Source organism: Schistocerca gregaria, chromosome 1 (assembly GCF_023897955.1).
Source record: "Schistocerca gregaria isolate iqSchGreg1 chromosome 1, iqSchGreg1.2, whole genome shotgun sequence".
Lineage (NCBI taxonomy): Eukaryota > Metazoa > Arthropoda > Insecta > Orthoptera > Acrididae > Schistocerca > Schistocerca gregaria.
The window spans coordinates 1,011,948,372-1,011,964,145 of record NC_064920.1 but is presented as its reverse complement, the minus strand read 5'-3'; the positions used below and the strand labels follow the sequence as shown (position 1 = coordinate 1,011,964,145).

The 15,774-nt window shown below is 40.5% G+C and overlaps 1 protein-coding gene across 1 annotated transcript in view; it reads left to right on the top strand.

The window, feature by feature from the left end:
- LOC126278786 (uncharacterized) overlaps window positions 1-15,774 on the top strand; it is a 97,728-nt gene that overhangs the window by 36,473 nt on the left and 45,481 nt on the right. The window contains exons 3-5 of the mRNA XM_049979066.1: window positions 737-876; window positions 962-1,037; window positions 11,528-11,683. Coding sequence (XP_049835023.1) covers window positions 737-876; window positions 962-1,037; window positions 11,528-11,683 — 372 coding nt within the window. The remainder of the gene's footprint in view (window positions 1-736; window positions 877-961; window positions 1,038-11,527; window positions 11,684-15,774) is intronic.

The following is a 15,774-nucleotide window of genomic DNA, read 5'->3' as shown; positions in this document are numbered from 1 at the left end:
TTCCAGTACTTTACCAACGCAGCTTCGATCGTTTACAATTACAGTACCGATTGCTGCTTGGTCCCTGCATGTCCTGACTTTGCCCCGCACCCGTTGAGGCTGTTGCTCTTTCTGTACTTGTCCGAGGCCATCTAACCTTAAAAAAAGCCGCCCAGCCCATGCCACACAACCCCTGCTACCCGTGTAGCCGCTTGTTGCGTGTAGTGGACTCTTGACCTATCCAGTGGAACCCAAAACCCCACCACCCTATGGCGCAAGTCGAGAAATCTGCAGCCCACATGGTCGCAGAACCGTCTCAGCCTCTGATTCAGACCCTCCACTCGGCTCTGTACCAAAAGTCCGCAGTCAGTCCTGTCGACGATGCTGCAGATGGTGAGCTCTGCTTGCATCCCGCTAGCGAGACTGGCAGTCTTCACCAAATCAGATAGTGTGTTCTTCACCAAAACAGATAGAGTGTAAATAAGCCAGTTCACCACTGTGGTCTGCCCTTTTTGTGTAAACTTATTATTTTTTTTTTTATTATGACAAAGTTCATTGCCTAATCATTCAGAACCATCTTGACTGTTTCTCACATTTTTGTGACATTCCTTGTTTTCACAGGACGAAAAATGTTACTAATAAGTGGAAATACACAAATTTCAGCCTTTTTTGATTAATTAATAATAATTAATAATTTATGACTTTCTTCTCATAATTTTGTTTTTGACATTCCTTATGATGAGCATCTTCTGTTCAGCATAAAGGAGTACCATACTGCCATGTGCCCTGTTATGGAGCTTTATTTGGACCACAACTCTTTGGGCATGGAACTCGTGTGGAATCTCATACAAGTTTTGGAAAGGTAGAGAATCGATCTGGTGGACCAAATCTACCCAGGTAATTTACTACTTATACAGAAAGTTGCAGGAATGCTTCCATTTTGATATTTCCAAGAATGTTTTGTAATATTTTTATGTTACAGGTCACACATAGAATCCAAATTGAAAATATTTAATCAATTTTATGACGGAAAAAGTGGTGAAATAAGAAGTAGAGAGGTATGTAGAATATATAGGCATTTTAACTGTGTGTCTATATATTGTTACACAAGCTTTATTTTCTTCGCTGATATTAGCAGTCACAGTCCCTTATAGCTTCAGCTGTAGTAGACATGCACCCTTGGTGTAGTAGATGTCAACAGCTTGTAGAAACTAGGAAAGAAAAATTAAAAATAGATGTTGAGTTACATGTTAGGCTTATTCCTTATATCAATAACTGAATGTGAAAATGAAGGGAATTTGTTTTCAGGTGCTGTATTTATACAATCTTCTGATGAATCCCTTTTGTCATGGTGAATGTTTGAATTTTATAGGCAGCTTGTGAGCTTCTCCTTGTGTGCCTCTTCACGAGTCTGAGTTTTTCTAATTTTATCTGTCTCATTGTGATTTTGTTATTATGTTCTTTGATTTGTTTCATGGTGTATTCTTAGAATTTGAACAAAAATGCTTTTCATGATAGACATTAGGCAGTGTTCCCATTTTCAGTTTGGATAAATGGCTCTGTCAAATAACATAACCCTTGAACTTTCTGCCTTCCATTAATGCTGTTTATTAACAGAGGAAAGGTACTTGGATGGCCTGTTTGCAGGTGAGCTACTCTTTATAAGATTTCTCCCAGTTAGCTTTTTTGATATTCAAATTTTTGCTGTCATTTCATGTTAAGTGACTCAAAAACACTCATATATTTTCACAGATTGGAATGTCTGTGTAAAAGAGAGAGAGAGAGAGAGAGAGAGAGAGAGAGAGAGAGAGAGAGAGAGAGGGGGGGGGGGGGGGGGGGGCAGATGTAGTCACTGTACTTACCATCAGGAAGTTCAGCCCCCAGCACAGCATTTTGCCCTTGTGTACAGTTGGATCCCATTTTAGCCACAGTTGAATAACTTGTCCCAATTTCCTCTTTCCAAACCATCTGCTTTCTTTCTCCAAAAAGTCGTAATATGTCAGCATAAAATGTGTTCCGTAATTCTATAACAGATTGACTTTAACGATGTAGACCTATATTTACATGTATCTGCCCTAAGAGCCTTCTTAAAAGTGGAGATGACTTGCATTTTTTCCCCAGTTACTAGGTATCCTTCATGCTCCAGCAAACTGTGGTAAATTGCTACTAGAAGGGGAGCAAGTTCTTTCGCATAATCTCTGTAGAATATTACTGGTATCTCATCTGGTCATGATGCCTTTTCACTACAAAACGATTGTAGTTGTTTTTCTATTCCATGATCTGTCATTTTGGAGTTCGTGTTGTAAAGGAGGGACTATACTATGATCCTCTGCGGTGAAATAATTATGGAAGACCACATTCAGCATTTTGTCATTCTCTTTGCTATCTTCCATATCAGTACCAGTATGGTCACTGAGTAACTGAATAGACGATTTTGAACCACTTACCAATTTTGCATAAGACCAAAACCTCTTACAGTTTTTAGTCAGATCGCTTAACAAAATGTTACTTTCAAAGCCATTGGGAACTTCTCTCATTGCTCTCCTTACTTTCATTTTTGCTTCATTCAACTTTTGTTTGTCAGCTAGGTTTTGACTTCTCTATCATATGCGCTGAAGCTCTATTTGTTTATATAACAGTTTTCTTTCACAGCTAATGAACCATGATGGGCCTTTTCCATCCCATAACCTTCCTCGGAACATATTTATCTAAGGCGAACAATGCTTTTGAATTTTTTTTTCCATTTGTACTTCACATGTTTGTTTTCATACTCTGCAGTTTGTATCCCGTGACTCCCGCTAAGCAAAAACTTTTTCTGCCTTTCTTAACATTCCTTGTAATACCCATGATCATAGATGCTATCATAACCTTATGGTCACTGATATCCTCCTCTGCATTAATTAATTCAAAAGTTCTGGCCTGTTTATTGCTAATAGGTCTAAGATGTTACTTTCTCGAGTTGGCTCTGTGACTATCTGTTCGAAGGAATTTTCGTACAAGACATTCAGAATAATGTCACACGAATCCCATCTCTGACACCAATTTTGATAGCATGACTCGTACATTCTGTATCTGGCGAGTTGGTCTCTCCCTATTGCAACAGCATGAGCAGGAAACTTGTTCACAAAATAATGCAAGTTCTCTCTGAAGTGCTCTGCTGCTACAGGTCCTAATCCAGGTGGTTTATAAAAGTATTTTGACCCATTTTTTATGTTTACCTTCACTCAGATTAATTCTTCTTTGGAATCCTTGATAACCTCTCCGATGCTATTGAGTTCTTTATTGGAATAAAGTGCCGATGCTATTGGCGACTAACCTATCCATACAATAAATATTCCATTCTGAATTTAGAATTTCATTTCCATTCACTTCTGGTTTCAACTAATTGTCTGTTGCTAATATTATCTGGGCAGTATAACTTTCAATGTTGTTGTTGTTGTCTTCAGTCCTGAGACTGGTTTGATGCAGCTCTCCATGCTACTCTATCCTGTGCAAGCTGCTTCATCTCCCAGTACCTACTGCAGCCTACATCCTTCTGAATCTGCTTAGTGTATTCATCTCTCGGTCTCCCTCTACGATTTTTACCCTCCACGCTGCCCTCCAATGCTAAATTTGTGATCCCTTGATGCCTCAAAACATGTCCTACCAACCGATCCCTTCTTCTAGTCAAGTTGTGCCACAAACCTCTCTTCTCCCCAATCCTATTCAATACCTCCTCATTAGTTACGTGATCTATCCACCTTATCTTCAGTATTCTTCTGTAGCACCACATTTCGAAAGCTTCTATTCTCTTCTTGTCCAAACTAGTTATCGTCCATGTTTCACTTCCATACATGGCTACACTCCAAACAAATACTTTCAGAAATGACTTCCTGACACTTAAATCTATATTCGATGTTAACAAATTTCTCTTCTTCAGAAACACTTTCCTTGCCATTGCCAGTCTACATTTTATATCCTCTCTACTTCGACCATCATCAGTTATTTTACTTCCTAAATAGCAAAACTCCTTTACTACTTTAAGTGTCTCATTTCCTAACCTAATTCCCTCAGCATCACCCGATTTAATTTGACTACATTCCATTATCCTCGTTTTGCTTTTGTTAATGTTCATCTTATATCCTCCTTTCAAGACACTGTCCATTCCGTTCAACTGCTCTTCCAAGTCCTTTGCCGTCTCTGACAGAATTACAATGTCATCGGCGAACCTCAAAGTTTTTACTTCGTCTCCATGAATTTTAATACCTACTCCAAATTTTTCTTTTGTTTCCTTTACTGCTTGCTCAATATACAGATTGAATAACATCGGGGAGAGGCTACAACCCTGTCTCACTCCTTTCCCAACCACTGCTTCCCTTTCATGCCCCTCGACTCTTATTACTGCCATCTGGTTTCTGTACAAATTATAAATAGCCTTTCGCTCCCTGTATTTTACCCCTGCCACCTTTAGAATTTGAAAAAGAGTATTCCAGTCAACATTGTCAAAAGCTTTCTCTAAGTCTACAAATGCTAGAAACGTAGGTTTGCCTTTTCTTAATCTTTCTTCTAAGATAAGTCGTAAGGTCAGTATTGCCTCACGTGTTCCAACATTTCGACGGAATCCAAACTGATCCTCCCCGAGGTCTGCATCTACCAGTTTTTCCATTCGTCTGTAAAGAATTCGCATTAGTATTTTGCAGCCGTGGCTTATTAAACTGATAGTTCGGTAATTTTCACATCTGTCAGCACCTGCTTTCTTTGGGATTGGAATTATTATATTCTTCTTGAAGTCTGAGGGTATTTCGCCTGTCTCATACATCTTGCTCACCAGCTGGTAGAGTTTTGTCGTGACTGGCTCTCCCAAGGCCGTCAGTAGTTCTAATGGAATGTTGTCTACTCCGGGGGCCTTGTTTCGACTCAGGTCTTTCAGTGCTCTGTCAAACTCTTCACGCAGTATCGTATCTCCCATTTCGTCTTCATCTACATCCTCTTCTATTTCCATAATATTGTCCTCAAGTACATCGCCCTTGTATAAACCTTCTATATACTCCTTCCACCTTTCTGCCTTCCCTTCTTTGCTTAGAACTGGGCTGCCATCTGAGCTCTTGATATTCATACACGTGGTTCTCTTCTCTCCAAAGGTCTCTTTAATTTTCCTGTAGGCAGTATCTATCTTACCCGTAGTGAGATAAGCTTCTACATCCTTACATTTGTCCTCTAGCCATCCCTGTTTAGCCATTTTGCACTTCCTGTCGATCTCATTTTTGAGACGTTTGTATTCCTTTTTGCCTGCTTCATTTACAGCATTTTTATATTTTCTCCTTTCATCAATTAAATTCAATATTTCTTCTGTTACTCAAGGATTTCTAGCAGCCCTCGTCTTTGTACCTACTTTATCCTCTGCTGCCTTCACTACTACATCCCTCAGAGCTACCCATTCTTCTTCTACTGTATTTCTTTCCCCTATTCCTGTCAATTGTTCCCTTATGCTCTCTCTGAAACTCTGTACAACCTCTGGTTCTTTCAGTTTATCCAGGTCCCATCTCCTTAATTTCCCACATTTTTGCAGTTTCTTCAGTTTTAATCTACAGGTCATAACCAATAGATTGTGGTCAGAGTCCACATCTGCCTCTGGAAATGTCTTACAACTTAAAACCTGGTTCCTAAATCTCTGTCTTACCATTATATAATCTATCTGATACCTTTTAGTATCTCCAGGGTTCTTCCACGTATACAACAACTTTCAATAAGGAATACTAATTCTGGGACTTTACCATAGATTCTTGTGAATTTTATAAATTTTGTGTCAACCTTTACTATTTCTGATCTGTAGGGATGAGGGTATTTTGAGAAGAATGTGGCTGACGTATCTTCACCACGCAGTTCATCTCTGATCCCAAGAGACAATTCCTCTAACCTAAAAAAACTCCCATGCTCATGCCACATGTGCTACTAGCCTAGTAGTCACTTCCTGATGTGGTGCATGAGAGACCTCTTAAGGGGAACCCACAGCTCTCCACCCGATAGCGGAAGTTGAGAAATTTGCAGCCAGTGGTGTCGCAAAATCATCTGAGCCTCTGTTTTAAACCTTCCACCTTGCTCCATACCAGAAGAGCATGATTGACCCTGAATACAATGCAACAAATAGCAATCTTAACATGCACCATGCATTTGATGTTAACTGTCTTCACCAAAGCAGCCAACCACCTGCAGGAACCGAGGATGACCTCAGAACACAAGTGGCATACATCATTCGTGCTTGCATGAGCCATGATTTGCAGCCGCTGCAGTCATTGTACTCAATAACTGCAAACAGAGACTCCTCCATGTCTCGTAGGAGACCTCTAAACAAACACATCAAGTGCACACTGGCATTCATTCCCGACCTGCGTATATTTCTGTGGGGGGCTCCATTATCCACTTAACGTTGCAGCTTCCAATGACTAACATACCTGCCCTTCACTTTTAATTTTAGTCCTATTTTAGCACTTGCTGCATTTTAGTGACACTCGTCCGTTGTTGTTTCCGTTCGGGCGCTACAGACTACACTGTTGAGCGCCCATATCCACCATATCCATCCATCCATCCATCTGCACTTGTCTAGAATGGGTAGGAATATCACCCACTGGCCCAACAGGACAGGCATCCTGTACTGGCTCGGAACAGTGGGTACTGCCTTGTAAACTTCTGGTAAAGGCTGGTTCACGGTAAGCCAGTACCTTAGTCGAGTAGCAAGTGATTTAGTAACTCCACTTGGTGGCTAAATGTCAAGTAAACAAGTGCGCATTCACATATGATATACTGCAGACAACCATGTAGGTGGGGCAACCACAGCTGTGAGTATTCATCTTGGGTATTAATAACCACTTCAGCTGTATTTAGTCCTTCATTACTGGATCATGTCAGTTTCATGACACAGTTTCAAGCCACATCTTCAGGTGAACATATGATTAAAACATTGAAACAGAAAAACACGGAATCTTTTTACCCAACATTCATTGTCCGTCAAAACAAAACACCGCCAAAAGATAGTATGTCATAGATTAAAAACTACCTGATTCCAATGTAGTGGATGGGTCCAAAATGAATCGTACCATAGTGATCACTTCTCCGATCTATATGGAACCGCGTACAACGGATGCGGACGTGTGCTCTGTCATACTACTGTGCTATAGATCGGAGGCCACAGATGCAGGTCAGTGACATCAGAATCATCCTATTGGGTGCATTGAGTTAGGTTTCCATGGGATCTGAGATAGTAATTGAAGCACCATGACAGCGGTGAACTACATGTACATTATTGCAGACCACCTGCACCCCTTCGAGCCTGAAATCTTCTACAATGGCAGTGATAGCTTCCAGCAGGATAATTGTCCATTTACAATGCCAGAATCATGCTACTGTGGTTTTGAGAAGCATGATAGCGAACTCACATTGATGTCTTGGCCAGCCAATGCACCCGATCTGTACCCATTGTACCCCATTTCAGGTGCCAGCTGCATGCCCACAAACCACCATCCTATAACTTTCAGTAATCGGGTGACCTGTGTGTAGAATTATTGTGCCACATACCTCTGGTCTAGTAGGATCCATGCCAAGCAGAACTGCTGCTGTATTATGTTTGAAAAGTGGACCAGAATGCTATTTAACAAATGTTCATAATGTTTTGGCTCAACAGTGTGTGCTGTCATCAAATCCTGTTTAGACGCAATGGAAAATCCAGGACAGAATATAATAATTATGAGAAGGAAAGCTGCTTCTCACCATATAGCGTAGATGCTGAGTCGCAGATAGGCACAACAAAAAGACTCTCACAATTAAAGCTTTCGGCCATTAAGGCAACACTAGACACACACACACACACACACACACACACACACACACACACACACACACACACACACACACACACACACCCTCGCAAATATAACTCACACACATGACTGCAGTCTCAGGCAACTGAAACAGCACTGCAAGCAGCAGCACCAGTGGAGTGGCGACTGGGTGGGATGGGGGTAAGGTGGGGGCTGGGGTAAGGTGGAGGCTGGGGCAAGGGAGGGGGGATATTATGGTGGAGGTGGCAGACAGTGAAGTGCTGCAGGTCAGACAGGGGGTAGGAGAGAGGTGGAGTTGGGTGGGGCGGAAAGTAGCGGAAAAGTAGAGATATAAAAAGATAGGGTGTGGTGGTGGAATGACGGCTGTGTAGTGCTGGAATGGGAACAGGGAAGGGGCTGGATGGGTGAGGACAGTGACTAACGAAGGTTGAGGCCAGGAGGGTTACGGAAACTTAGGATGTATTGCAGGGAAAGTTCCCACCTGTGCAATTCAGAAAAGCTGGTGTTGTTGAGGAGGATCCATACAGCACAGGCTGTGACAGTCATTGAAATGAAGGATGTTGGGTTTGGCAGTGCGTTCAGCTAGAGGGTGGTCCACTTGTTTCTTGGCCACAGTTTGTTGGTGGCCATTTATGAGGACAGACAGCTTGTTGGTTGTCATGCCTACATAATATGCACCACAGTGGTTCCAGCTGAGCTTGTAGACCACATGACTGATTTCACAGGTAGCCCTGCCTGGGATGGGATAGGTGAGGTTAGTGACCAGACTGGAGTAGGTTGTGGTTGGAGGATGTATGGGACAGGTCTTGTATCTATGTATATTACAGACATATAAGACATGGGAGATTTGTTTTTGTACAAGGTTGGGAGGATAATTATGGTATCACTGAATCCTTCACTGACCGTCAAAGAAATCTCCTGTGCCTTATCTTTCCAGTCTCTCACCACCACCCAAAGCCCCACTATTTGGCCACAGAGGAGCATTGCCTTCATAACTCAGTACCATTCAGGACTGGAGCAATTGAAGTACTTTATCCGGCAGGGTTTCGAGTACCTCTCGTCGTGCCTGAAATGAGAAATGTCCTGCCCATTATCCTTCCCACCTCTCCCACAGTGGTATTCTGCTGCCCAACGAACCTACACAATATACTCGTCCATCCTTACACAACTCCTGCTCCCAATTCCTTACCTTATGGCTCATACCCCTGTATTAGAGCTAGATGCAGGACTTGTCCCATAAATCTTCAAACCACCCCATTTCGGTCACTGGCATCACTTATCCAATCAAATGCAGGGCTACCTGTGAAACCAGTCATGTAGTCTACAAGCTAAGCTGCAACTACTGTGCTGCATTCTATGTAGGCATGATAACCAACAAGTTGTCTGTCCTCATGAATGGCCACCAACAAACTGTGGCCAAGAAACAAGTGGACCACCCTCTTGCTGAACAAGCTGCCAAACATGACATCCTTCATTTCAGTGACTGCTTCACAGCCTGTGCCATATGGATCCTCCCAACCAACACCAGCTTTTCTGAATTGCACAGGTGGGAACTTTCTCTGTAATACATCCTACGTTCCTGTAACGCTCCTGGCCTCAACCTCCATTAGTGACTGTCCTCACCCATCCAGCCCCTTCCCTGTTCCTGTTCCAGCACTACACAGCCATCATTCCACCACTTACCTGGTCTTTTTATTTCTCTCCTTTTCCGTTACCCCCCCCCCCCTCCATCCACTTCCCGACCATACTACCCTCCCCCTCTCACCCTCCTCCTTACCCCCACCCAGTCGCCGCTCCCATTGTGCACTGGTGCCGCTGCTCGCAGTGTGGTTTCAGTTGCCTGAAACTGCAGTCGTGTGTGTATGAGTTGTGTCTGTGTGTGTGTGTGTGTGTGTGTGTGTGTGTGTGTGTGTGTGTGTGTGAGTGAGTGAGTGAGTGAGTGTGTGTGTGTTCGCACATATGTGTGTCTAGTGTTGACGAAAGCCTTAATGGCCAAAAGCTTTAGTTGTGAGAGTCTTTTTATTGTGCTTTTCTGCGGCTCAGCATCTCTGCTATATAGTGAGTAGCAACTTTCCTTTTCGTATATGTTACATTCCACCCTGTTTAGATACAGTTGCATGTGGTCTTGTGCCTCCAGAGTCAGTAGTAGTGGCAATGATTGTAGCTGGAGCTTATGTTGCTCATCCACAAGAAACAGATGACTGAAAACTGAGAGTGAAAAGAAGAAAGACAATAATGCGTATTACAGACAGTAGACAGTAGACAGTATTCACATGTGTCTAGTATTGCACCAGTTGTAAGTGAGCTGGTGTGGGGTGTCGCTGCTTGCCCGGCTACTGTTCAGTTTACTGGATTGGTCGGACTAAACTATTTTGCTTACTAACTTTATTAAATGATGTCTTTCAGACACTTTTAGTTACTGAATCATTCGTCACTTGACTAAATTACTGGCCTAGTGTGAACCAGCCTTAAGTCATTGGTGCAAGTTCCCACTTTCGCCTTTTGCCCAGAGACATGCAAACCTATTATCATATACCATTCACTACTGAGTGAAGATGGTTTGGTTAGATGTTATTTATTCAAAGTTACAGCAACAACAACTAGGTCACCAGGGGATTCCAACAGCACCAAAAATATTGAAGGTCTTGTGTCTAGTGCCCTGATGTCACCACAGGTATCAGCAGCAGCTTAATATAACTCCCTCCCTCCCTCCCTCCCTCCCTCCCTCCCTCCCTCCCTCCCTCCCCCCCCCCCCCCCCCCTCTCTCTCTCTCTCTCTCTCTCTCTCTCTCTCTCTCTCTCTCTCTCTCTCTCTCTCTCTCTCTCTCTCTCAGTATCATACCATAGCATAGTGCATAGCATTGTCTATCTTTCATCTGGCAGTGTGACACCCATACTAACAACAGAATAGTATATGTACGAGTTAAGCAACTCCATTACTCCAGATACCCATTGAGGTGTTGTTCAAAGAGAGACTAGTTCCATCGCATTATTGCTATAGAATGTAACAGATGTTCCTTTAAAATATTTTCAAATTAAATTAAATTTTAAATAAAACCATAAATGGCTATTTCAGTTAAAATGGGAAGTATTCTGGAAAAAAAGTGAATGGCAAATAAGCTATGAGAAAACTCTTTAGATGCAAAGATTGATAACTTACAGAAAATATATTAAGTGCATTAATACGGAAATGCTGGTTCAGCTGATTTTTCAAATGTAATAGATGATGAATGGTTATACTTCCTTCGCCATAGCCCACAGAACTAAATTCACTTTCATTATTCATTGCTAAATTCCAGGTGTGTTCATTCACTGCTGGCACCTACAATATAAAATAACTGTTCAAGTTATGTACAGACAAAAGTCTTTACGTACAGACATGAATTATATTTCCAGATTTTTTTTCCAATCTGTCTGTTGTTTTCTCACATCTTTTGATTAAGACTTTGAACCATTTTAGTGTAGATCCTGCATATCCTACTGCTAACCAAGCAACTTCTTCTTGCCATTGTAGAGTACAGCTGTTTACAAGTCCTTTTGTTTATCCTTCCTGTAAACCCAGATTTTGGCTACTTGAGTAATTCTGAATGTACGCTGAATGTCTGTATGGTATTATTTTCATGGGCAATATTTATTCTGTCCTTGGTCTAAATTCTATTGCACTCATTTGACAACTGTTTTGATAAAAAGTAGATACAAGTACTTCTAACTGTGAAATGTTTACTTTTCCCACAGGTAAATGGTCGACTTGTTTTAGAAGGTGCCCTGCGAATACATTGGGGAGTGTTAGGAATGATTCATCTCAAGGAAGATGATGATCAGCGCACTGTTGTAACTATAAGGAAACGTAATTCTTGCCGAAGTGATGGTTTTAATGGAGTTGATTTTGAGGTAATAACATATTTGTGTTTACATTTGTCTGATGACCTGTTTGTTAATGGGGCAGTAACTGGCTTCAAGAATCTATCAGAGTGAAGATACAGAATGCTGTGTTCCTACAGTAAACCTGCCAAAAGTCTTGCATTCACAAATTTGAAACCAAGCATTTATTAGTACCAGTAAATAGTAAAGTGAATGGGATGTGAAAGGCAATAAGGAAGAAGGAGATCTGATACTTTACAACAAAGCCAAGAGATGTGTTGTAACAACTTTTTTTTTACTGCATTTTTGCATATAAAAGTATTGACTCCCTTATTACTTAAGAATATTCTATAGTTCACTTGCAATGGTCATTCTTGCTAGTAGTATGGTATTCTGCCTTACGGCAGGTCTTGTCATGGGTTAAGCCTCTTCCACTTTTGTCTGTCCATAGCCAGTCTTTTCATTTCTGAACATTTGTCTCCTTTGATATTGTCCAGCATTTGATTTCTTCTTTTTCCTCTTCCCCTTTTCCCCTCCACCATTCCTTCTATTCCTTTCTTCAATAAACAGTCCCTCCTCAAACAATGTCCGATCCAGTTTCATTTTCTCTTTCTGATGACTTTCATCATGTTTCTTTCTTCTCCAGCTCTTCTTAATACTTCTTCATTCCTTACTCGATCTTCCCATTTCACGTTTTCCATGCCCACATCTGTAGTGCCTCCAATCTTGTTTCATCTTCCTTCCTCAGTGTCCTTAGTGCAATGCTCCAGATGTAACATTTGGCAAATCTTTTCCTCAGATCTTCGTTTAGTGGTCCACAAAGTAATTTCTGTTTCCTCGTGAATCCTTCTTTTGCCATTGCAATTCTTTTCCTAATTTCTGTTGAGCAATACATATCATCCATTATTACACTTCCCAAGTAATTGATGTTATTCATGTGCTCTATTTCCTCTCCCTCTATTTTCATACAGCATTCTCTCCCCTTTCCTCCCATTACCATGCTTTTTGTTTTCTTCTTGTTAATCTACATTCCATATTCTTCTGATTTTGTGTTTAGATCATCTAACATTTGTTCCATCTCTCTTGTACTCTCTGCAATCACAACAATCGTCTGCAAATCTTATACACTCCACTTTCCAACCCCATATACAGGCTCATCTCCTTCCATCAAAACTTTCACTAATAACTTACTTCAGATATATATTGAACAGTGTCGGTGATAAACAACAACCTCGTCTTACACCTCTTCCGAGTTCAATTTCTTCACTCATCAAACCTCCTATTTGTACTCTTGCTCTCTGGTTCCAATATAAATTTCTTATTAGCCATCTATCTCTCCAGTCAACCCTATGTTTCCTGAGGGTTTCCATCAGTTTGTCCCATCTGAAACTGTCAAAAGCCTTCTCAAGATCAGTGAACACAACATACACCTTACTTTTCTTCTCCATGTACCTCTCCCCTATCTCTCTCAGTAGCTCAATGGCATCTCTAGTTCCCACTCCTCACATGAAACCAAATTGTTCATATCCTACGCAATTCAGCTTTCCATATAGTCTTCTGTTGAGCGTCCTCAGCAAGACTTTGGCTGCATGACTTTAACAGTTCCACGGGAATCTCATCAATTCCCATTGCCATTCCATTTTTCATCTCCTTCATAGATTCTTCAATCTCACTAGTTGGTATTGCATTTCCTTTGTCATCATCTGCAACTGTATCTTCTTCTTCCATCCCAAGGTCTTCTTCACTTCGTCAGCTGTCTGCAGCGTATAGCCATTCTATATATTCTTTCATCTTCTCATTGCTTATTCTTGCTAATTAGGATATTTCTTACGTGTAATTATAGGCATTATGGTTCCTCATTTTAGCATTATGATTGTATTTTGCCGTGAATTAATGTTATTTTGATTCAAGATGTTTTACTCATATGTTGTTCAAACAAGAATTACCTTTAAAACAAATACTATACCTATTTACACCATTTGAACAGATAGATATTAATTTTTAATTGGGATTTAAGTTTCTTCATCCATAGAAAAGAATGTAGGTGTAAACTGTTATTATCACATAACGAAATGGAAAATCTAGGATGGAATGTAACAATATTATGAAAAGGATAATTGCTAGTCCCCATATAATGGAGATGCTGAGCCACAGATAGACGGAACAAAAAGACTGTCAAAAAGTGAGCTTTCAGCCAACAAGGCCTTCGTCAAGATAGAGGTTCCCCTACATATAATTTACTTTTAGATTTTTTTTCCTGATCATTAAAGTTTTGATATGTTTATGACTTTAATTAAAGAAAAGGCTGCTGACTGTGAGCTTCATTGATAAATCAATGAAGTGTGGCTGGATTTCACAATGTGTCATATAAATCTCCAGTAAGAACAAAGTATAAACTTGGACTACCAGTAAAAGCAGTGTTTCTGCTGATGTGCATTGCTGTCTGCAATTTATTGGACACTGTGCCCTGAATTTCTTGTGGAGGTGTGAACTCAGTACTGTACTTTTTGATTTATTCACTTACTTGTTGTCATTTTCTATCTTTTATTTAAAAAAATAATTACAGTAAAACCCCCTTTTTACACTTTTCAGCAGACTGACCCAAAAAGTGTAAAATGCAGGAAAGTGTAAAATACAGGACAGCATAGGAAACACAAAAAGTGAAAGTGAAGAAAGTACTGTTACTGTCATTCTCTTTACGTTGTTCAAAATATGAAATTAAAACAATTTAAATTATGCCTGTTTAGAAAAATCTGAAGTAATTAATTGTTTTTGTTCTTTCTAACAGCAGTTAACTCTACTCTTTCATGAACCCAAATTTAAAATGGTATTTTTGTTCTAATGTGAGACTTAATATTGATAATCATTATAAAGTTATGTCAAATTAAACTGGTAACAAAGCATTGGTGAAACGCTAAAATTGGCAGTCTTCATAAACAGAGAACAATAGATAAGAAATATACAGCTTGTTGTCAACATCACTTGGTCCTATGTGAGGAGGAGGGTGAAAATGGTCATCATGTTATGGAGCATCTTGAGGAGAAATGTTTGTGTGTGACTTAAGGTTGTACCAATCTAAGACAGCATGCCTAGTACAGATTAGCGCATTTCATGTGGAAGTAATGACAATTCGTGAAAGCCCATTATAGACACCACTTCAAAAGTAATGTTAATTTGTATAAATGGCTATGAAATTAATGTGAAGCTATTGTAATACTATCCAGTGAGTAGAAGAAAGGTTTCTACTAAAGTCACTGCCATTGAACCATGAATGTCATTAAGGCAGTGACTCAGCATACTTTCCAAACCTTCCAAACACTGTGAACCTATATTACAGGTGGCTGTGACCTAACAAGCCAACTGTGAAAATGCTGCGTTACATGATCAGTTACTCTGTCTATAGCCTGCATTTTCTGCTTCATTCCAAGGCTGACTTTGAGCAGGAATGTTGTTGTTGTTGCTGTGGTCTTCAGTCAAGAGTCGGGTTTGATGCAGCTCTCCATGCTACTCTATCCTGTGCAAGCCGCTTCACCTCTGAGTAAATACTGCAGCCTACATCCTTCTGAATCTGATTGGTGTATTCATCTTTAGGTCTCTTTCTATGATTTTTACCCTCCACGCTTCCCTCCAATACTAAATTGGTGATCCCTTGAGGCCTCACAACATGTCGTACCAACTGATCCCATCTTCTAGTCAAGTTGTGCCACAAATTCTTCTCCTCAGTTCTATTCAGTACCTCCTCATTAGTTATGTGATCTACCCACCTAATCTTCAGCATTCTTCTGTAGCACCACATTTTGAAAGCTTCTATACTCTTCTTGTTTAAACTATCTATTGTTCATGTTTCACTTCCATACTCCATAGAAGTACTTGCAGAAAAGACTATCTGACACTTAACCCTATATTTGATGTTATCACATTTCCCTTCTTCATAAATGCTTTCCTCCCCATAGCCAGTCTACATTTTATATCCTCTCTTTTCGAACATCATCAGTTATTTTGCTTCCGAAATAGCAAAATCATTTACTACTTTAATTGTCTCATTTCCTAATCTAATTCCCTCAGCATCATCTGATTTAATTCGACTATGTTCCATTATCCTTGTTTTGCTTTTGTTGATG